The sequence below is a fragment of the Aptenodytes patagonicus genome, chromosome 5 (genome assembly GCF_965638725.1).
Source record: "Aptenodytes patagonicus chromosome 5, bAptPat1.pri.cur, whole genome shotgun sequence".
Taxonomy (NCBI): domain Eukaryota; kingdom Metazoa; phylum Chordata; class Aves; order Sphenisciformes; family Spheniscidae; genus Aptenodytes; species Aptenodytes patagonicus.
The window spans coordinates 65659103-65683608 of NC_134953.1; the positions used below are offsets into that span (position 1 = coordinate 65659103).

At 41.4% G+C, this 24506-nt stretch overlaps 1 protein-coding gene across 2 annotated transcripts in view; it reads left to right on the forward strand.

Moving 5' to 3' along the window:
• LOC143161327 (BEN domain-containing protein 5) overlaps positions 1 to 24506 on the forward strand; it is a 987131-nt gene that overhangs the window by 781568 nt on the left and 181057 nt on the right. For both annotated transcript variants that reach the window (XM_076340237.1, XM_076340238.1), the window contains exon 8: positions 19 to 133. In XM_076340237.1, coding sequence (XP_076196352.1) covers positions 19 to 133 — 115 coding nt within the window. The remainder of the gene's footprint in view (positions 1 to 18; positions 134 to 24506) is intronic.

Sequence of the window (24506 nt, forward strand, 5' to 3'; positions counted from 1 at the left end):
TTCTTTCATTTTTCTCAGGTATAATTGATTTCCTTGTGAGCCAGCATCCTATTGCAAAAGTACTGAGAGACCACCTGGTCTTCAAGATTGCACCCATGCTCAATCCTGATGGAGTATACCTAGGAAATTACAGGTATGGTGCGGAGTATGAATCTGCATATTGTTATATCTACCGTATACACCCTGCACTGTTTTGTCACTGAATCTTATATGGCTTGTTTCAATTCATTTCTCTTAAACTGGAGGTTCTCATGTGGCCATATGCTTCCTGAAATTCCTGTCGAGGAAGGGGGCTCAATGGAAAATTTGCTTGCTTCAGGAGGTAGACAGCAACTCTCCAAGATAGCAGGGTATCTGCTCTGCAAGCCTCCTCTAGGTGTGGGAGTTAAAGTTAGCTTAGAGTTAGACCTTAGCTGTGTTTTGTAAATGCATTCATTATGCTGCTCATCAGTCTCTATGTAAATGTGTCAGTCAATCACAGTTCCCTTCAACTACCCAGATCATCCATTAAAGTCACAGATTTCAGTCTATTATTGTGCTGTAATAGATAGGGATATGTGGAATGGAATAATCATTCCACCCTATGCTAATTTTGCTTCATTTTAGTATTTGAATTAGTACTTTACCACCTCCTCTGTTGAGAACACATTCAGATAATCTTTTGTTTTCCCTAAAATTGTTTGCTCTTAATGCATTTATTTACAAAATAAATGTGGTGCTGGAGGTGATAATGAAAAGCAGTTGATTAGTTGATGATTTGTTTGTGGGGGCAATTACATGTACCACATAGTTCTCTGGAGAAGCCCCTGAGAAATGTAATAATACTGTATGTGGTTTTGCTTACAGCACAAGACTAAATAACACAATACACTCTGTAGCCAGGCTACCCCGAGCTTTGATCTAATTAGGTATTGCATTGCTAAGCAGAATAAGACTGGGTTATTGTGTGGATGAGGAGACCACAGAGGAAGAAGCTAGAAGTTGCAGAAAATGGCGCTGCTGGCTCTGTTCTTTGTTTTGATATGTGCTGCTTAGCCCTCCTGTGCTTTGCTACTCACTAAACTGAAATAGCAGAGAATTGAGTGGGTGATTTCAACAGTGCTTATATACATGTTTTACAAGTGAAACTTCCAAGGACACGTGGTCTCTTTCCAGCTACACTGATACTCCCTCAACTCTCGGCAAATCCAAAACCAGGGAGTGATATTGCAGTAGTGGCATCTGATAGCACTAGGAATTTATCATAAAGGTTATGTCACCTTACAGGAATAAAGCCTTAAAATGGGTCTAGAATGTGATACTACATTGCTTTACTCTGTTCCAGGTGCCCTGCATGTAGGCAACTCCAGTTGCAATTAAGTAGCTTTCATTTTCCCCCATAAATTTACTTGCCCTGTACGTTTTTCTCCTGCACTATTATTTATACTTTTTGAGGGGCATGCAGCTTTACAGACATGCATATGGCTCATAACTTGAAAAGCCTTTTGGGAACCCAGGTATTATGAAAGGGCATGTGAATTCATTTGGAATTGCTGAGCCTGATGGTATACTATTGTTTTAGCTTTTCATGATATGCAGAATTTTCAACCCTCCTGAACTAAAGAGACTTCTAATGAGGTAGTTGGAAAAGCATTTGATTTTCTTGCAATTCTTCACTTTATTTACAAAAGATCTAACGTAACTAATAACTTAAAAATGAGGGTAATAAGCAAAATGCTACCTATTATCTTGAGAAGAATATTAAAAAGCCTAGTAATGTGCCGGCGTTGTAGTTAACTAGTGCTGAGTGAATAATTTACAGCAAACACTTTATTTCCTGCTCATACAAAATCCACAAGCACATCACAATTTATTTGCTTGAATTTAGTGGATGAATTTTAAAAAAATCTCTAAGGATCAATTGCTAGTATTTGAAAATTTAACTCTGAGGCTTCTCTGTGATTGGCTAGATAAGTCTGTTTCATCTCTTTTGGTCTTTGTTCAGATTGGCACATAAATAGGACTTTCAGAAGTCTTCCATGTAGCATGGTACAATACAGATCTACTGGCTGGGGACAATCCCCCTCCTTTTGCGAACAAGGTCTGTGGTGCCATGTGCAGCAAGAGCAGTTTTAGGCATTTGAACTTCCTGTTATCTTCCTCTTTCTCAAACCAGCAGCTAGTGACTATTTCTTTGGTTCATTGAAGGTTCACATTCAGAGCTATGCAAGCTAAGATAATGAAATGGGTAATTAAACCTCATGCTTGAGTTTGTAAATTGATCTCCTGCCAGTGTGAGAGAGATTTTTTTTACCCCACCAGTACACAGCTCTGTATAATTGGCAAAGTATACTGTCGGATGCACTTTGCTCTCCTCTGAAATCCCAGGCGCAGTGGGCACCTTTAAAAGCCTGGGTATGTCAGCAGTTCTCGTAGAAGGGATGGGATATACTAGTTCTTCTGTGATCAAAACAGGAACTGACCACTCGTTTACCCAGGATGATATGGTAACAGTTGGCTAGGGGGATTTTCTTCATTGTCATTTTGGGGGATGCAGGACTTTCACCAAGGGTTTGGGTCCTGTGCTCTTTTCCAAAATCCTTGTTCCTTTGTTCTGAGTGTTTATGAACTGAGGTTTAGGTGTTTAAGCCAAAACTGCAACAATAATGCCAAGAATGTCTATTATCTTTAAACTGTTGCTCATTCTCAAGAGAACAGACCAAATGGGTTATGACTCTAAAGGAACTTTTTTGTGGTGAAATGTGCGTAACCAGCAACAAGTGAGTTTAATATCACAGCTATAAAGCAGAAGTGCTCGTGGCACAGACACATCTGTGAGGAAGGTGCTTTATATGTTGCATGTATGTTCAGGCGGCTCTAAAAGAAATGGTCATGGAAATGAACGTCAATGCCCAGTGTATCAGGATGCATGGAAACAGGGTGCTAAACTTTGCTGATTTATTCAAGTATATGCAAGAGTTTAAGAAGTATATTTGTGGACCCATACAGTTAGGAATGAAAAGACAAGGTACCTTATGTGACTTAAAGGGGTGGTTAAGCATCCCCTCTAATTTAGAATGTTTGGAAGGTCTATACACAATTTAAAAAAATATTTTTTAAAAATAAATGGACAAAAGTTGCAATTTGATTGTAATCTTAGAGCATAAATTTTTTAATAGAAAGTGAACTAGTATGGTTCTATCTCTTAATAGCTATTACTTATGTACGTAAACCAAGGGAGTTGGTGAAATTACCTCTACTAGACTTTATTACCAGTGAAGTTTCTGACTGACTGTTTAGGAATCAGAACATTTAATTTTTGCTTTCACCTGTTTCTTTCTGAAAAGAGCTGAGAAATGAAAAATCACGGGCAAACCACACTACAATAGATCAGAGTTGGCAAGATAAAAGTGTCGGAGGGGTTAGGTGCAGAGAAGTGGAGCCCTCAGAGTGCAAATTCACCTACAAGCCAAAGTACTGAATGGCTAATTGGGATTGCTCCTGTTTGCAGTGCTAGCTGCTGTTTGCTGGTTTGCTAGCATCATACCCTTCTGTGAAGATGACTAATACACTGCACTCTTTCTTCAGTGGAAAAAACCCTCCACAGTCCTTTTCTTGCCACATTAGTATACCCAGCTCTTTCTAAGATTCAGGATAATGATAGGTACCTGCTGTTTACTGTGGTCAAGGATGTAGGGTTTCTCCCAAAACAGGAAGACAGGCTTCATCCCTTTCTTGAAGTATTTAAAGCCTGGTATTACTGTACTTCTAAGTGTAACTGGCTTTGCTGTTACAGTATGTAGAAAATGTTATGCCACATGGGCCTGTTAATTAAATTGCCCAGGAAGATGCCATTGGTTGACCTAGCTAAAATAGTGAGTCTTCAGCATAATTTGCCCTCTGTTCTGGCTGGTAACTTGTTCTCAGCTCTCACCTGAATTGAAAGACCGCTTTTGCTGGGGACGGTGCATGACTTGATCTTTAGCTTTGTGAAAGAACATGGCAAAAAATAAAAATATTTGTGAGTTTCTCCATAACACTAATCTCACCCTCTCTGATGGATTAAACTGTGAAACAGTTTTAGGAAATAAAGGAAAACTAGTGCTGGGAAGAGAGATTTCTTGACTTTTCTCTCTCTGTTTGCGGTATAGCATTATCATTTGCTGAACCTATTGCCGTCCCCAGGGAGGTGGGTTTAGACTAAGAAAAAAAATGTGTTCTTGCTTTAAAAGTCGTGCATCCCCAGGCTTGGCCTGAACTTTCCTTTATTGAGAGCTTGTTCTTAAGCTGGCATTCTGCAGCTGAATGCTGAAATGTGTCCCTGCAGGCGAGATGACTGTACCACAGCATCTTAGATTAGTTCCAATTTGTCAGCCTCACCTTCTGGAGATGAAACCCTATACTGGCACCAAAAGGGATGTGCTTCTTAGTCTGGGCGGCTCTTCACTGAGGTATCCCAGAAATGCCATGACAAGGCAGTTGAAATATCCTGACCGTTCTCTAAAGGCTTTGTTGCATGACCCAGTAAGGCTTCCTGTTCCTTGCCGTTTCTGTGTTGCTTTCAGTTGGTTAGCTGTGACAGTATCAGCCTTCAGTAAATTAAAGCCATGAATTAGCTGAAATGTTCTGAACTGTCATCGCTACAATATCCTCTAGCTTGATTGTAGGGACTGCAAGAATTTGTGTGAATGGGGAGAAGAGGGCACACACTGATTCTAATCCTTTCTTGTTTCACTATCAGATACGATACAGTCTTTACTGCTTGCTTGTGTGAGGGGTTAACAAAGCAATTTGTTGGATGGAAAGGAGGCCAGTCCTACCCAGACTGGAAAGCCAAATTCACCATAAACAGTGTCAGAGTCCATATTACAATGAGAGCTGTGTTGCGATGAAGTGTTTTGGACAAATGGTATATTTTTGCCCCAGAAACGTAGTTTTGTAAGGACTGAAATGGTTTGTGGAAGTGAGTTGAATTTGGCAAGTTGTTTCAAGTGAAAAAAGGGAGCTGGGAAGGCTTGAGAAACATTTAAAATGATTCATATCAGCATTTTATAAAGGACAATCTTCTCTTGTTTTTGTTTGTTAATAGCATGATTTGTTTAAACACTGGCCTTTTTTTAAAGATCCCTTTTGAAGAGTCTGAAATACAAACAGAAAGCTAGGCTTTGGACCAGATGAAATATTTCAGATTTATCCTGAATAGGCTTTTGTGGACTTTATTTCTGTGACTCTAGAAATAGTCAGAAGTTCAACACTCGTGTTCACATGTAATTTATGAGGGGTCTTTTGACAGTAAAAGCATATGTGGACTTTATCCAAATTATTTTAGCTCTAAATCAGAGCTATATGTTGTAACACTGAGGAGTGTTGATTTTGGTCTTTGATAATATCACTTTGAGGGATATATACCTGCATACATACATAGCATTATCATTTGCTGAACCTATTGCCATCCCCAGGGAGGTGGGCTTAGACTAAGGAGAAAAAATGTATCCGGGCCCAGAGAGTTGTGGTGAATGGAGTTAAATCCAGTTGGCGGCCGGTCACAAGTGGTGTTCCCCAGGGCTCAGTTTTGGGGCCGGTCTTGTTCAATATCTTTATCAATGATCTGGATGAGGGGATTGAGTGCACCCTCAGTAAGTTTGCAGACGACACCAAGTTGGGCAGGAGTGTTGATCTGCTCGAGGGTAAGAAGGCTCTGCAGAGGGACCTGGACAGGCTGGATCGATGGGCTGAGGCCAATTGTATGAGATTCAACAAGGCCAAGTGCCGGGTCCTGCACTTGGGTCACAACAACCCCATGCAGCGCTACAGGCTTGGGGAAGAGCAGCTGGAAAGCTGCCTGGTGGAAAAGGACCTGGGGGTGCTGGTCGACAGCCGGCTGAACATGAGCCGGCAGTGTGCCCAGGTGGCCAAGAAGGCCAATGGCATCCTGGCCTGTATCAGAAATAGTGTGGCCAGCAGGAGTAGGGAAGTGATCGTGCCCCTGTAGTCGGCCCTGGTGAGGCCGCACCTCGAAAACTGTGTTCAGTTTTGGGCCCCTCACTACAAGAAGGACATAGAGGTGTTAGAGCGTGTCCAGAGAAGGGCAACGAGGCTGGTGAGGGGTCTGGAGAACAAGTCTTATGAGGAGCGGCTGAGGGAACTGGGGTTGTTTAGCCTGGAGAAAAGGAGGCTGAGGGGAGACCTCATCGCTCTCTAAAACTACCTTTACAAAGGAGGTTGTAGCGAGGTGGGTGTTGGTCTCTTCTCCCAAGTAACTAGCAATAGGACGAGAGGAAATGGCCTCAAGTTGTGCCAGGGGAGGTTTAGATTGGACGTGAGGAAAAATGTCTTTACTGAAAGAGTGGTTAAACATTGGAACAGGCTGCCCAGCGAAGTGGTTGAGTCACCATCCCTGGAAGTATTTAAAAGACATGTAGATGTCTTAGGGACATGGTTTAGTGGGCATGGTGGTGTTGGGTTGACAGTTGGACTCAATGATCTTAGAGGTCTTTTCCAACCTTTATGATTCTATGTGTATATGTGTATATGTGTATGTATGTTCACAGTGACTGGATATATTATGTGGTTCTTAGTATCACTTGTCCAGTTATGAGACAAGGCTACTTGCGTGCATACTGTCATTTGCATAATATCTCTTGATTATTTTTCACCTATTTTTCTGGTGGGGAAGGTTTTTTTCTTAGCTTCATTTAATGTATGTGAAATTCGTGCTTTGCCTTGAATTGAAAAACAGAGTATCCATCTCAGATGACAAGATGAAGCTCTTGATGGAGTTTATTTTTCCTAATTAGGTGTTTGTCATTGTGTATTCTATATAACAACATATGAGTAAACAATCATAGACCTTTTGAATAAATTTATTGGTTTTATTTATGTTACTGGGCATAAAAAAATATATAATTACCAGGTACAGACGCAATATAACTGGTATTTAATGACAATTACTTTTTGTTACCATAGAAATAAGTCCAAAGTAGTTACCTATAATTTCTCATTCCCAAACCTCACACATGTTGTATTGTGGTATTACCATAGTAATTGCCTATTAGTCATCATAAAATAAGCAGTTACCCAGAAGATATCAGGATAGTGTGAAATTTCTCATCTCCTTCAAAACTTGCAGCACATGCCGCTTCTCGTCTTCCTTTAGTGGGATTTTTGCCTGAATGACAAGAATGTCCGTTGTACATTAACCCAAGGGAAGAAGGGACGTGATTGAGAGAGAATTGTACTCTAAAAATACACCAAGTCAGGAGAAGTATGTTCCATCCCCTGAAAATATAGAATTATTTCTTATTATTGAAAAACAGGGGGTTTTTAATCCCACGAAATGGAGCTTTCTTCCTTGCCATGAATTTCCTTTTTTTTTTTTTCCAATTCATTTGTGACCAAAGCAGAGGCTATACATCTTAGGGGGTCTGTGAGAACAGCCATGCTGTGTCAGACCTCACAAGCCCAGTATCGGCTAATGCAGCAGTGGACAATGCCAGTCTCCTTGTAAGAGCAGGAGATGCTCATAAGATCCCCCAAGTACTTTTCCAGCTTCCAGTGACTTTCGTTTCAGACATTTCCTGAACTCATGGGATTTCTGTCTGCTCAGTAATGTGCAGTGGATTTGTCTTCCTAGTACTTGTGCAGTTTGCCCTCAGATGGTAAGCATTAGCTCTCTGTCTCCTCTGGCCTGAGGCTGTTCAGCTCCTGTCCCAGTGCGGGAAGCACCACCCACTTCAGCCTGCTGTGAACTTCATGGACTTCTCCTCAGTGGCCCCTCTTGCACCTTGTTTGTCTTCTTAATTTAGATTGCATGTTATTGAGGCCAGTAAGTCTCTCTCTGTGCCCGCCTAGATCACATTTAGTATCAGCTGGGAGTTGATGACTCATACGGAGGCAAATGATGTTCCCCTTCGTAGCCGGGACTGCAGGAGAGACAGGCCATAGGTGCTGAGTGTGTTACTGACCACCTAGTAGAAGTGGTGGCAACTGAGCTCTTCTCTTCTCCTCCCTTTCCAATCTCAAAATTGGAAATCCAAGGTGGCTTTCCAATGCTTCAGTGTCTTTTGACAGCCCGTTGGATTAAAAACATAGCTGTCACCAGGACCAACCACCCTGATAATGGGGAAAAAACAAAGAGACCTGCCGCAGTGAGGGAATGGCCATTTCCTTGTATCACCTTCTCCCGTGTGGCTGGGGGAGAGGGTGAGGCATTGCAGAAGCTTTCTCCTCCCCCAGGTCTTGCTTGGCATTGAGGACAGGTCAGGAATTTTCTGTGCTGTCTTTCTCCTGCATCCTGCATGTGTTTGTGTCTGTTTTGGATCTCCCAGCTCATGCAATGTGTGCCAGGTTGGGCCCTGGAAATCAAAGTCTGGGATGGATCTGCAGCTGTGACACAGGTGTGTTCTGGGCAGCAGCAATGGAAAAGACCAGGGAGGGAAGTGAGCAGCAAAGGTTTTCTCTGGCCCTCACATCCATCTGGCTCGTAGTATTGCCATTCCTTTCTGCTTGAAAGTTTTCTTTCCATTGTGGCTTTTATTGCCCAGAGTGTGCTGTGATCGTAAGACAGTTACAGTGGTTGCTGTTTTGCTCACCATTACTTAAAAAAAGCTTCCGTGTAAAAAACGTTGTCATCCTTTATCTTAAAACAAATACTAGGTTTGCAAAAGGGTTCCTATCTACTGCCATTGAAAATGCTCTTTATATTGATGTGGTAACTGCTCATTTAAACCGTATTACAGCTCCTGAGTATTTTTCAGTTGCTATTGATGTGACAAATTCTCTTGCACAGAGGACTGCACCAATCAATAGAGTCAGTATATGTGCTTTAACAACAAAGCCACATGCCTTGGGGTTCCAGTTGAATCTGAACCTTTTAGTAGCATTAAATAAAGCTATATTTATTTTGTTTTCGGTGCAAGAAGAAAAAAATCTGAAACCAACCTAATTTAATACAACTTGTTGGAAGGGTTTGAAGGCAGCATTATGGGGCCATTTTCACATGTGATGAATATGTAACTAGTGTCAGAGCTGCTATTTTGTTGTTGTAAGCGAACCCTTCTCTTTTAGGTAGATTGATCTGGGACTACAGAGTAGCCTTTTATTTTTAGACGAGCAGGGAGAGAAGTCATAATGAGAAATATTGAAATCATAGCTTTTTTATATCTGCCATTATTCCACTGAGAATGAGACATGATGTCCTTAAAGAGACAGGGCTATTTATTTTCCATTTAAATAGCACCATTTGTGATTATTACCTTTGAGCCGTTATGCAGAGAATAAGTACCCGACTCATGAATCCCAGCCCAGTGAATCAAAGTTTTGTACCTAAGTGCCTTTTATGTCTGTGAGTTGCTGTAGGAGCCTATTGTTGACCTTCACTGACTTTATTTTTCGCATGTTTTTGTCTTTTAGAATGTATTTGTAATTAACAGGGGTCTTAATATCAGTTTGGTTGAAATGTTTGTTTCCTTTCCTCCCCTCCTGAATAGCTGATGTTAGGTCTGAATAATCCCATCTGTGTTTCTCAGCTTTACTTTCAGTTAAGTAACTAAACATATTGGGCTTTCTTCTCTTTTTTTCTTTCCTCTTTTTTAAGTCTGGCTTGTAACTCTGGTGATTTGAGTTCCTGTTCATAGCAGCAAACAAAGGACCAAAGTCTCCAGTGGTTTGGTTGGTTGGTTGCTTTTGCGTTCTGATTTGTTTTATTTGTTTTTTGTATTTTTTTTTTAATTCTGCAAATATGTGCTGGTTTTGGCTGGGGTAGAGTTAATTTTCTTCATAGTAGCTAGTATGGGGCTGTGTTTTGGATTTGTGCTGCAAACAGTGTTGATAACACAGGGATGTTTTGGTTACTGCTGAGCAGTGCTGACACAGAGTCAAGGCCTTTTCTGCTTCTCACACCACCCCACCAGCGAGTAGGCTGGGGGTGCACAAGAAGCTGGGAGGGGACACAGCAGGGACAGCTGACCCCAGCTGACCAAAGGGATATCCCACACTATATGACGTCATGCTCAGCATATAAAGCTGGGGGAAGAAGGAGGAAGGGGGGGACGTTTGGAGTGATGGCGTTTGTCTTTCCAAGTAACCGTTATGCGTGATGGAGCCCTGCTTTCCTGGAGATGGCTGAACACCTGCCTGCTGATGGGAAGTAGTGAATGAATTCCTTGTTTTGCTTTGCTTGTGTGCGTGGCTTTTGCTTTACCTATTAAACTGTCTTTATCTCAACCCATGAGTTTTCTCACTTTTACCCTTCCAATTCTCTCCCCCATCCCACTGCAGGGGGAGTGAGTGAGCAGCTGTGTGGTGCTTAGTTGCCGGCTGGGGTTAAACCACAACAAACTGACTTGGTAAACTTCAGCCAATTTGCTGTAGATCTTTGTTTTGGTTTACCCATCTGCAATTTAGGAATAATTAGGTCTCATATATCTAAAATTAGCTGTGGAGCTACATTTATTAGTGTGTGTTTAAAAAAAAAAAACAAACCAACCACCAAACAAAAAAAAAACCGTGTTGCATTCCTTGGCTTTGAGGCACTATGTCACTACCAAGCACTATTGTTTAGAAAAACGATATCTTTAAATATACCCATGCAATCAAAGCAATGCTTTATTGTTAGTTTTGCAAGTGAGAGAAGGGAGAAACATGCTGAATTGGTCTCTGTCTAATGTTGTAATGAGCTGAACTCTACTTCTTGAACAGCAGTTGCCAGGCCGCAATCCATGGCATTTAAGAGCTGATACAAAAGACTGGAGGGCTGGTCCGAAAAGGCTATTTGCCAGACACAGGAAGTTATGGCAGTGACACAACCCAAGAAATATGCCGTGTATTCACAAGTGCCATCTGCTGGTACAGTTTATTGAGCTATTTCCAGCGACAGGTGCAAGACATGCCTGTAACAGGCTTTTTTTATTGGTGGTCCTCAGGCAGCTGCCTGCTTACATGGCACATATTGTTAGCTTCTAACATGCGTTGCACCTAGCAGCAAATGCACCGAAGCGTTCCTCCCACCCTAGCAGTTGCCATAAGGATGCTGTGCCAAAGAGCCTTGAAAGAGGGGAGGTGTCAGCACAGTATCAAGGGGCAGGAGAGGTGTCCATGGGGCACTTATCCCAAGAGGAGATGGTCTGTGGTATGGGAAGTGTTTGTGTAGCTGTTAGCAATGGGGACAATCCAGCTTCCAGTTCCCAAGGCTTTGTCTCTTCCATTCCCCCAAATAAAATTAGTGATACTTCTGCTTTGCTGAAGGTCTAGTTCAGGGAAGTGCTCAGAAGCATCTCTTGCAGTGAGGGCTGTGAGTCAGGAGTGTGTGTTGATTCTCTGTGGGCTTTCTTCCCCTCCTGCCCTTGCCCTTTAGTTTTCCCTCCTTAACACAATTACTGGCCCAAACAAAAGGTGTGGTTCCTTGCAGAAATCAAGAGCAGCCGAAGTTTAGTGTGAACTGTGCTGCCTTTTTCTGCATTATATTTGCCTTGCCAGCAGCATCACCGAGTTGTCGATTCATCTGGGAGCAAATCCCAGAACCTGAAGTGCTGACGAGCTTGAGCTCAGCTCCAGCCCTGCCTGAATTCTCCTGTCCTGGGATGCAAGAGCTGCATCCAGCCCTGCAGACACCCACGCAATTGAGGCTATAAATGGGGATTCAAGCTGTCCTTGTGCTATCAGTTATTGAGTGGGGCTGTTCCCTAACTGAACTTCTCCATTCTTCCCCATCTTTGGGAGTTACGTTGGAAGAGATTTCTCTGTCCTGACTCCTGGCTAGCGTGGAGTTACTGTAGTACTTGTCAGTACTCTCCTGACTTCCTGGAAAAGAGAAGGCTCCAGGGAGACCTTATTGCGACCTTTCAATACTTAAAGAGGGCTTATAAGAAAGATGGGGACAGACTGTTTAATAGGGCCTGTAGCGATAGGACAAGGGGTAATGGTTTCAAATTAAAAGAGTGTAGATTCACACTAGGTATAAGGAAGAAATCTGTTACGATGAGGGTGGTGAAACACTGGAGCAGGTTGCCCAGAGAGGTGGTGGATGCCCCATCCCTGGAAACATTCAAGGTCAGATTGGACAGGGCTCTGAGCAACCTGATCTAGTTGGAAGATGCCCCTGCTCATTGCAGGGGAGTTGGGCTAGATGACCTTTAAAGGTCCTTTCCAATGCAAACCATTCTATGATTCTATGACTCTCAAGAAGAACTGAGACCTCCTGTCTGTTGGTCCAGGGGGCAGAGCCAGGCTACTTTTGTATTTTAGTTTTACAGGTTACACTTCAGTGCTGGTTTGTACCAGCAGGGTTTGTCTTTGCAACAATTAAGTGAAAAATGGAAACTACAAGTCAAGAGGAGAAATATTTCCTTAACTGTAGAAATTACCAATTAGAGGTCAAATTCTGCCTTAATGAGAGAACCTATTGTTCCTTCTGGGTGAACAACCTAAAGCAGGAGAGCGAGGAAGGTGTTTTGCCTGCTATCTGTGAGCATAGGAAGGCTCAGCGTGTAATTAGTGTGTATCCCAGTTTTGGATTGTTCCACCCCAAACAGCATCTCAGAATCTTTTCCAATGTAATTAACATTCCTTTCCCCACTCCCAACTCCCCATTTCAGCAACATCTGCTCACCTAGACCTACAGATTCACTAGCTGTCAGGGAAGGCAGCTGAGGGATTAATTCATTAAGAGCTTTCTGGACAGACATCCTGGGATTTTCTGAAGTTGCACCCATTTACCCAAGATCACCAGCAACTAGTGACCACTCCCGTGGTCTCTGCAAGAGTCCCCTTCCTTCTAGTCAAGTTTTATCATGTTATACAAGCGAGAGGTTCAGTATTCACCGTCAGCTCGCCAGGGAAGGATTTATCACCTATCAATAGAAAGGTCCTGTCTTCCTGTTCCGACTGCCGCTATGTGGGTGGGGAGGGGGAAATCCCATCCAAGTTATTAGGAAAACAATAGTAGCCTAAGGGAATGTTTGTTTAGGTTGCTTTTTTGTTGTTTTCTTTTCCTGGGTGACAGCTGTTCTTTTCTTTTTTCTTTTTTTTTTTTTTTAAATGCAGCACTTAAAATGATGGCAGCTTGCTGTATAATTTATAATATTAGTCCTAAGGGCAGTGTCATGTAACATGAAAACAATCCTGAGACAAATCTAAATAATAAATATCTATTATCTAAAACAATATTGTATTAATAAAAAAACATTAAATAATCTGGGGATGTACATCACTTCTGGGGAGTGTAAAGGCAGACACCTGCCCAAAGTTCCCACTCACATGCCTTGGTCAGCATGTTGGCTCCCAGTAATCTCTTTGTGACTTAGAAGAGCCTTGTTTTACTCTTTGGAGTAAAGTATCTCTAAATGGTTCAGAGTTGTGATGTTTCCTCTTCTCTGTTTGGAGAAGATACATTTTTTTCTTGGGTTAATTCTCATAGGTGAAGTCTCCCAAAAGAAACATGGCTAAATGTTGAGTTTCAGGAGCTTGCAAGGTGTTGAGCTCTTGAAAACTAGTCCTGGTGCTCATTTGAAAATTTAGGTTGTGGCTGTAAAAGAAACTTTTTATTTAGCTACTAGTGCACAAGCCTTTTCTGCTGAAGCAGAGAGAGATTGGAGACTGCTGTTTCACAGCTTCTTTAAGCTAAGGAAAGTGTGTGCTGGTACCCAAAGGGGCAGTTCAGTTCTGTTTTCCCTCCTGGCTGTGCATCCCTGCCATCTCCTTTTTGCCAGGACTGGTACTTGTGTGGCAGTGCTGTAAGCCAGAAAAGGACCGATCCTGCAGAAAACCAGCCTGACAAAACAGTTCTCACATGGCTCCCTGTGCAGCCAGAAAAATGGGACCAAGACAGGAGGGAGGAATGAGCAGAGAGGGATCCTTTTTAGTGGCAGCTTGGGTGTAGATTAGCTTGAAGCAATTTTAAAGCCAGAGCCCAAGATCTAGGTGGCTGTTGTGCAGTTATTCTGGGGACCTTGGAAATGAAAGAAAGTGGTAACCAGTGATTTCTTGGACGGTTGTTGGTGTGTTCAAATGCAACCATGCCTATATGATCTCTTAGGATTATTATTTGCTAACAGCAGCAAATTATTATACTACTTGGTAACAAGTTGGGTGACTCGACATGTTCATTCAGGAAAACAGGGGCTTTATGGTGTCAGAGGCTGGAAACAAGCGGTTTCCATGCAACTGTTATACTCCATTATGTACACACAGTGCAAAACTGTCTACAAAATCCTTTTCTCTCTCCACTCCCTATAAATACAGAAGCCATCATAGCTGTGCTGACATGGCAGAGGGAGCAATTAATCTCATAGCAGATTACTTCTTTGCTGCCCCTAGCGCCAGGCAGAGGGGGGATGCCCGGGTAGTCTGGGAGGAGGTAGATGTGACAGCTGATTGGCAGCTGATGGCTTTGCCTGGTTGGTGCCTAAAAGCTGGAGGAAGAGCACTCTGCCAACATGGAGGAGTTGGGGTCAGAAAAGGGATGTGACATTTCTGGACACACAGTGTTGAGCCACAAAAACATTAGCCATCTCTGCCAGTGTGAGTGGGACAGGTATTCTGCCTCTTCTTCCCCTCCCAGACTGGAAAGGATGTATATTAATAGAAGTATACGTGACTTAACGTGCAGCTACTCAGTGTTAACCCAGGTCCCCAGGGAAGAGAAGTGCTTATTTCGGGTTGCGCAGATCATAAACCTTCTGCCTTGTGTGGTGCGTGTGCTCTGAATACTAATGCTCCCTTTCCCTTTTCTTTACTGACACAGCCATTGAGCTGATGAATTGTATAGATTATACAATGATAATGGATGGGGAAGGGGAATTTCATCTGTCTTTTTAACCAAAATATGAACAGTAAATCCTGCCTGTTTGCAGAGAACAGCTGGATTTCTAAGAACACTGGAATGCTTTTGTGGTGGTGGGGGGTGGGTTTAGCTGCCCCCTCCCTTTCATCACTGCCATTCAGACATCCAAATGCTTGCAAAAGGACTTCCAAAACCCTGAGGCTAATGCAGCAGTTATCCTGGGAGTCTGCCAGCTCTGTTGGATCTAGGAAAAGCCTGAACCCCTCTATGGTGCCTCTGCACCATGCCCGGGGAAGAAAGGGAGGCAGGGGCCTTGCATTTGATTCTCCAGCTAACAGCTGGGTGAGAGAATGTTTTTTTCTTGTAAACAAGACCAGTCTCTATTCATAGAGTGGGATGAGCTGTGATCTGATCCAGTGCAAAGCAGTGAGTGAGCTGGATTGCAGAAGGGCTTATGGTAAGGTTGTGTGTACCTTTGGGGATCTCAAGAACAGAAAGAAGGATGTCACAGAAATGTGCAAAGCCTCTCAGGCTGGTCACATTTTGTATTATTAATAATAAATTTTGTATATTAATTTGAATTGAAATAGGTTAGCAAGGGAACCTGAATGTTCAGATGATTGATAATGCATTGACACTGCAGTGTTGACCAGAAGCCACAATCCTGTTCTGGTAGGTGCTGTACAAGTACATCATAGATGATCCTCACTTCCCCAAAGTGCTTTCAGAGCTAAAATAGTGTGGCACAGGCAATCAAGCAAGCTGTTATAGCAGGGGAAGACAGAGTACTAAATATAATAGGATGAATAGTGGTAGGTTTTTTCCTTTTTTTATGGTTCCCCCCCTGGTCGGTGGCAGTAAACACAATAGTTAACTATAAAATCAGGCTGAACAACCTCCATATATCAACTGATAGTAGGACTACTCTAAATTTGGTGAACCCAGGGAAGGAGCTTTCAGTGACAAAATACATTTGCAAAGGAACGTTGACCCAAAAGGTGTGTTTCTTCAGAATGGATTACTTTTAGGTGGTGTTCTGTTCTCCTATTCTTTACTTCTTGGGCAAAACTGTGGAGCTCTACTCAGCCCCCAGTTTAAGCATAATTTAAATTCTAGCACTAGGATTTTCATTATTCTGTTGCAGCTGAGCGGTGTTATGGTTCTACCCATTGTTTTACATCTGGATTAAATTGCCATTTTGTGCATCTGGAGGTAGGTTGGTTCAGTAGGTTTTGGAAATCCACAGATGTTCAAGGCCCAGTCAATCTTTTGGCAATGCTCGCTAGTGAGGAAGCTACACAGTAAGAATATCTATTCCATGCAAGCACTCTCAGCAAGTTTTGTACCCCAGCAGTTGTCCTTGGATAGATCTTCTGTCTGCTCTTCCAAAGATTCAATTGACAAACTGCCAGTCTATCTCCTTTACTTTCTACTATGCCTTTGCTAATCTTCTGTACATTTTCAGCTGCTAAAATCTTTTTTTGTTTTTAATTCTTCTAGTAGGGTTTACTTTTACTCCTGCTGTTGACATGTAAGGAGGAACTGACGCTGGCGTAGGTTTGTTCTTGACATCTCCATCTTGCTGATGCTTTGCTAACTAGTGTAAAAGAAAGACAGGTCGCATCTAGGAGATATGCTGTTATTGGTATGGGTGAGAGGCAAGTGCAATCCTAGCAGACAGTTCTTATTCCTTACATTGGTCACCTTTTCAATTACAGATCTGATCTGCTAAAGTCTTGTCATTCTCATTCTAGTTTCTGTTAATGAAATGCATTTAACTGTCAGCTCTTGTTAACAGTAACAACACAGCCGAGGATTCATAAATTCCCATGGAAGTCAAATGACTGCTACCTTAGAAGAATTCAGTCAAGTCCTTTTTCGTCTTGAAGCTGGAGGAGGAGACAACCACAGCTTTCTTGATCCAGCCAACCAGAATATTTTGAACAATGAATCTATCTCAGACTTTTATTTCTGATTCCTGTCTGAAAAGGTCTAGATAAATATTCTGTTTCTAAGAACCCTGGGTTTTTGAGTCCATGTCATCACTCTGTTGTAGTCTTTGTATCTTGGATCTATCTCAAATTGTTACTTGTTACCTGGAATATTCAGAAATTCAACTTTTCAAAAGCCAGTCAGACAAGTGCAGTCCATGGATGTATAAACAGTTGTGTTTGGCACAGGTTTGACCCGTTCTGAAGAACTGCAAGAATGAGAAGAGAATTAGAAAATCGCTGTGTGACAAGACAGCCCTGAAGCTTAGTTTTAGATTAACAGACAGCAGGCAAAGGAATGAATGACTTGATCTGAGACCATATGTGGGGACTCATCAGGCCATGGTCTGAGTACATACATAAGGAATATACTAACATGGAGTAACATGAAGGTTACTTTTCAGTATAATAGGGGAGGTCACAAAAGAGCAGAATGTCTTGACACTGATGTTCAAGAAATGAAGATTCGAGTCCTTGAGGGGATGGTTAAAGACTGTGGTGTATTTTCCTGATGGACTATTTTGAAATAAAAATATTTTCCTAAAAGATCTGTTTGGGGTTTTGTTTGTTTGTTTTGTTGGGGTTTTTTTTGTGAATGGGAATGGCTTCAAGGGAGGTCTTTGTGTGTGAATGGTAGATCAGCAAAGATGATCACAGTATGTTCTTTCTGGCTTTAAAATGTATTATTTTCAAACTATTGTACAGTGCTGATAGTTTTCTTTTGCAAGAAGCCCATATACCCGATAATCTCTTGGTCTTTCTTAGAATTACAGGTTTGTTTAACTGGAAAAATTGGGCACACTGCATATAAACTTAAATCATTCAATCTAATTGAAGTATTCTACGAGTTCTGGAGAGAATTTCTTCCTTTCAAATGACAAATTCCATTAGAATCAGTGGAAGCTAGAAGCTTTTTCTTTCAACTGCATTTCAAAAATGCAGAGGGGTTTATGGTTTGGTATTGTGTAAGCTTAATAGGGTAAAGAAGAAACATCACAAAATCAAACTTCATAATTTCTCAGAAAATCCAGTTAACTTTTGCTGATGCCTCCCTGAACACTTACCTTAAACAGAAGCTGTTGGGTTGAAGATGTATAAGCCCTGTAGTTGTTCCAGGTCTGCAGAAGCAGGAGGAAGGTCAGCTTTGACCATTTGATTATTGCTGGCATGATCAGAAATGGTTTGTACCTGCATATTCCTCAATGACAGTTAAGTTCATTACAGACATGGTGCTTTGTTTTAAGTCAAACATGAAAAAAATTTTTTTTTATTGAAAAGATACAATCTCTAGCTTTGTAAAATATAAGGTTGAAACATGGAACTGGGAACAACTAATTAAGTTGGAAGCAGGCCATGACTAAGTGGTGGCATGAACAAAGGAAATAGTGTGGCCACATTCTTTATAAATGAATCTCTCAGATAGTCCACAACTCTTTTATTTAGTCCTGGAAACAATACTGTATTTTCCTATATTTGGGGCACATAAATTGTATTAAACTCTGAGCTCTTAAATTGTCTCAACGTGACTTTGACCATCGGTCAAGGTGAAAGCTGGTATTTAGTTCTGTCAACAGCAGAATATTTTGTCTTTGGTCATCTTAATTAAAGTGATCACCTAAACTTCTCCCTGTATATGTGTTCATACTACCATTTAATTACCTGAAGAAGTTATACTGCAACTTAGAATTACTGCCAATGATAAATTGATAAAATACAGTAGAAATGCCAAGTGGTCATTTACATGATTGGAACTACCTTAATATAACTGGTTGATATAAAGAGCTTCGTTTTATACCACTCTGTATTTCTTAATCAGTACTTCAAGAAAACTGCAAGGGAGATGGAGTCTGGACATCAGTTCTGTGCTCTTCACATGCTCCTGTGCATTTCTCACTACATCCTGTTGGAGAAGGATGGTGCGCAGGTACCCAGCTGGACAGCCCTGTTTTACTCCTGAGGAAAGCTTTAGGTCTGCACTGGATTTGGAGGCTTGCGCTCAGGTTTTCATAAGCAGCTGGTGGTTCTCAGGTGTTCAAGTTTTGGTTTCTGACACTGAGATATATCAAAGGCTTCTGGAGTCCAGATGAAGAGTGTTTAGCAGTTTTTTAAAAATACAGGCCCTTCTATAACATGTCTCAAATCAGACGTCTAAATAGTCAATCTTGCAATTTTTGGCTTTGGAATTTAAACTGTAGCTCCCCGTTGATCCCATGGAAGTGCTCTACATTTATTTGTGTTGCAAATGGAACAGAGAGGGAAGTGGATTTTCAGATGTATGAAGCTTTCTCTTTTGATTCCTGTTTTATTGCTTGTTTCCATTTAGATGCACGTGTATTTGTGGCCTGTTTGGCATTTCTCATCTCCCACAAGCCAGACACCCAGTTCTGACCCACAAGTGGTGATAACACCTTGGCTTCCTAACACAGCTACTGCCACCAGATTTCGTTCCTTTGCACGAATGTGTCCAAAAGGACAAGCGGGCCTAAACCAGCTGCAAGTCAAATTTCCCAAGGGATTGCCTGCAGGCATAAATGCATCGGTGTTTGGACCAGAGCAGCTGCCTCTGTCCTGTTAGCTAAGGATCTGTTTTGGGGCAGGATGGGGCATCTCAGGACACGCAGCATATGAGGAATGGAATTAGGAGGAGAGTGCTCAGCTGCAGGACAGAATTATGCCTTGCTGTACTCTCTCTCTTTTTTTTTTCTTTTTCTTTTTTTGTTTTTTTTTCGTTCTCTTAAGACACTTAAACTTCTCCCAAGAACAGCCTGGAATCCTGAGCTTCTATATCTGTTTGTTAAAAAAAAAAAAAAAAAAAGAAAAGAAAAAAGGCAGAAATATTTGGCATATATAGTTCAAAATGTTTACCTTTGTCTATAATTTTGGTTAATAAATGGGACTTTTCTGGGTGCTTGTGGATTATCAATAAAAAAAAACAGCAAAGGACTTTCTGGTAAAAGGCAGATTTCTAAAACTAGCTCTGTAGTTCTGCGCATAAATGGATGTAGTTTTACATGAAGATGTATTTCTGGAAGCAGTTGATGCCATCACAAATAAGATCCTGGTTGTCTCTGCAAGAAATTATTAGATCTGTAAGTAACAAGAACATAACAGCTGCATGTTTCAAGGCTCCACTGGAGACTATTTTCAGTCCTCCTAGAAGATCAACATGCTTTGAGTTGTTTTCAGAACTCTCTTTATCCCAAATTAAAAAAAAAAAAAAAAATTCCTTCAGAGGGGGTATCATTAAATGGGTATTTACCTATATAACACACCTCTGTAACTACAGTATGTAGGAGTCTCAGTCTTCTAATCTCCAAAAATTCAGTATAGAACAGGCCTTTAGCATACAGACCTGAACAGGAGGGAAAGTGCTGTCATCTGCTTTTTTGTCTCTTTAAAATACTGAATCAGGCCCTGCCCAGAGATTAGGAGCGAAGGTCTGGCTTTAGTGCTGTAATACCTAATTGAATTATGAACCTAGGTGAAGTCCTGAAAGAGGATTTAGCGCAAATTCTTATACTGATTTTGGCACTTAAATTACCTTTCAACCGATGACACTTGCTTTAATTTGAGTAGCTGGACTGCAGCTACTCTGGGGCATATTTTTAAAGGTAACCTGTGCCTAATTCCCATTGATTCCAGCAACATGTCATGGGAGAGAACCTGCTAACAAGAAATTAAGAATTAATTACCTTATAACTGGCAAATGAGGACCCGATGTCTACCATCCACAGGACATACCAAATGTGAGCTCCAGTAGGAAATGACAGAAGATTGCCATTAGTGAGAATTTCTATGGTAATCCTTGACTTGAGAGGAGACAGAGTTCGGGAGACTTTGGGGAATGACTGTGGGGAGCAGAATCATAATAACATTTGACACTCTGTTTTATGCCTGGGCATAAACAGAGCCAGAGTGTAAGAGCTAAAATCTGCTCTGAGCATGGCTGATCATTTGCTAAGGAGGAAAGGGGCCTTCCTCTCTCTCTCCTTGCTTGATAGTCTGTGTTGGTGTGATTTGCTTGCTGGTTTCTTATACCAGGCTGACGTGCCATTGTCACTATTGTGTTTGCCACTATTTGATGTGGAAAATACTGACTGGAGTAACTGTTAGATACCCTTTAGTAGCCCGGGCTTGTGTGACACCCTCCTGAGAATTCAGGGAAGCTTATATGCATGTAGGCTACACTGAGATACTGAAAGAGCTCGGTTGAGTCACTGGGCTAATCCTGTGCTCTCACCTAGCTAATAAGCCTTGTTGCACTGGCTCTGCTTTGGAAGGTTAAGAGAGGCAATGATCTATCTGAGGTCTGGAAAACATATCTGGTAGTGCAAGATAAAGGAGATAATTCTATTTAATATAGGAAGCTGATACCACTATCATGCACGCATTCAGTCAGAGGGACAAGGCAGGCACTGAAAACTTTAGCAGAGGAGGGTATGACAAAAATATTTGGAGAGTGAAACCTTCAAATAGGAAAGTAAATGTTTCAAATGGGGAAACAAGCTACCAAGGCAAGTAGCAGATTGTTATCTCATGAGGCCTGCAGATGAAGACCAAACTTTTTCCTCCCTTATGGGTGTGTCTGTAGAAGCTTGGTGTCATCGAATGGTCCGTTGTTTAAAAAAGTCAGCCCAGATGAATTAAGGATCTCCCCTGGCTTTTCAGAGTATGTGAATATTCTGAACTTCATCACAATTTCCAGGGCTCCTCAAAGTCTAGTTTTCTGGTCCAGTTCTGCATAGCTTTCTAAAAATCTCCTACCAGAGTGTGCTGTACTCCCCAAAAGATCAACAGCGTTTTGCAGCGCTTGGCACCCTGCTGACCAGGGCTTCCTTCTATACAAAACCACATTAAGTAGAAATAGAAAACTTATTGAGAGAATGATACAAAATTGCAGATGTAATAATTATATTCGCTTGTGTCAGAGCACTAACAAGAAATAATAATGAAACAACATTTACTCTATCCTTTTTCAGGGGCCGATAAAGGATAATGTGACCATATTAAAAAAGAAATTTTTTTGATGTTCCATATTGCCTTCATTAACATTTTTTTTTTCATTTCTTATTTTATAAACCTTTTAATTGAAAGGGGGAGGAAGCATAAGGACACATTTTTGAGGAACAACAACTAAGAAAAGTTTCCTCCTAAGTATTACTGGTTCCACTACAATATCAAGAATGCTGCTGCCACTCTGTATTGCAGCGCCTTGGATTAGAGATTTCATTAAAATCTTTTGTTGAAGGTCTTTTCACACAAAATTTTTCTTTGGAAGTCTCATTTCATCCAATTAACTTTTCTGTATCTTTGAAGTTCAGCCAAGATCCATAAGACACTGACTGCTGCTTACTGGGAAGCAACATACAGTAGCACAGAAGTCATATAGGGTAACAAAGCTCATTTTTTTTACTGCAAAAGAGGTAGGGAAGGTTTGAGAACCCTTCAGTTTTGGACACCTTTTGCCATTCTTGAGGTTCATTGCTTTGAGTGCTGTGGGAAGGGACTAGCCACTTGGGTACTTTTTCAGTGGTCTTTTGCTGTGCACATGAATTCAGTTGCCAGAACTTTGCAGCTATTAATGTGCTTTTAGATTTATTCACTGTGCAGCGGTGCTTTGTGTGTTTGCATTTTTAAGAGAGATGAAAGTATCCTTGTATACAAATTCCTTAGATATAGAGCAGCATCCAATGGGGAACAGAACTGATACAAGAGAAGACAAGTCAGTGAGCCAAAGCTCTCCTTGTCTCCCCCAAAGGGTAGACTCCCAAAACTTAACCTAATTAAGGAGGGTACTTAGGCCATGAGGTTAACAGCTGTTCGGGAGGCAACAGAGAGCTCCTTTAGGACCTGAGGTTAGACTTTGGAAATAGTTCCTCGTGGGAGTATACAGGAAAGTTACTGTGCATGTGTGCATGTATGTGCGTAGAATTCAGAACAAAGGGTTTAGATGCAGCAGCACTGACAAGGATGGAAATAGGTCAGTCAGTCATTTAAGTGCTCTCTACGTGTTCCTTCTCTGTGACAGCTCTGAGTAGCAGTTGGAAGACAGCCTGGGATTTCATTTTAGAAGTGTGAACCAGAAGAAAAAGAAAAAGAGAAAGGAGGGGGGTCATTTTGCTTGTTTTGATGCCCACGTGTCCCATTTTCAATTATCGCTCTCATCCACTCTCACTGGGATGCAGTGAGATGCCTACAAATGAGCCATGAAAGAATTTCAAAGGTTTGGATGCTCCATTCGGAAAACTCAGTGAAAAAAACTGTGCACCTCTTTGGGTTGTGAAACTTGACTTGAAATTGCTTGAGGACAAAGTTTCCCTTGGGGTTTTAGTATTTTGAAAAGCCTGAAGGACTTTGTGTACCTGATTAGGGGATTACTATCTTCATATTGTCAGATCTTGCCCTATAGATTCTGTGGACTTTGCTTAGTAGGTATAACACCATCTATACTTTAAATACCTTTTTGAATAATACAAGTTGGATTAATTTTGTTTAGCTCTTAGCCATCTAAAGGTTAGTCATCTACTCTAGACTGGTGGCTTAGAGCTATCTGTGGTCATTTCTGGCATTCCCAGAAAGTGATTTGTATCATCTACAGTAAGTGGGCTAAACTGCCATATGGACAGATTTCTCTAACCCTGTTAACTTGCAGGAGTTGAGGGGGCTGGGGTTAGAGTGAGATTTATCTTGCCTTTCTTAAGCTGTTTAACATGAGTCAGAAGATCTGCTCTCCAGCTGCCATAAATTTACTGATATCCATGCATAGAGTTATCAACAGAGTTGTACCAATTTACATTGACTGTGGATCTGGCCCACTGGATTATTATTTTTTTTTATTCTTTTAAAAAAGTTTAATAGTACCAGATATGGCTATCACTAACTAGACTCTAGTTCTGGCTCAGTAACCATACATGAATGGTCAGTCTGATTCCTTATTAGCACCGAAGGGTTTTCCAAGAACATGAGAATTGCTGCAGAAGACTAAACCAACAGTCTATTTAGTTAAGTATCTTGTTTGTGACGAGCTAGTGCCATATGCTGGCATTCATATACTGGTCTCAGTAATATGTTAGTATCTCGGTTGTTTTTTTTTTCCTTTCTCTATGGCTTCATACTTCCGTCTGTCTGTCTTTTAATTTTGAGATCTTTCCAAACATAGCTTTACCCATTTGTTACATTTTTTGCCTGGGAATTCTGTATGTGTTATGATGAAAACGACTACATTTGTGGGCTGAGTTTGGATGACGCTCTAGAAGTAGATCCAGAAGCCAAACTTTGTGATTGCTCCCATTCTCTGTACATCATAAACAGTGACACAGTAACCTCTGGCTACTCTGAATGTCTCTGTCTTCTGGCTAGGCACTCTCTGCTTTTTGTGACCAGCTGTGTGCTTGGCTCCTCTTCCCTTCCACATTTATCCCTTTTATTCTCACCCCGCTTTTCCTCATTTCCTTATTTATCAGTCTCTTCAGTCCTTAGTTTCTTATCCTGATAACTGATGTACTGCTTTTAGACATCTTCCCCACTACCACCACCTGCCTCCTTGAATTGTGAATCTAACACATTTACTGCCATTTGTCATAGTGCTTTTGCATCATCCCTCTTCCCCCCACCTTTGTCCATGACTGTCTAGTCTTATTTAATGTGTACATTCCATTGTGTCCAGGGCTGGCTACTACTCTGTGTAGTAGTCCCTTCAGTCTAAAAGTTTCTCTTCTTTTCAAAATTTCTTGTCATCTGCTCAAATATTAGAGCAA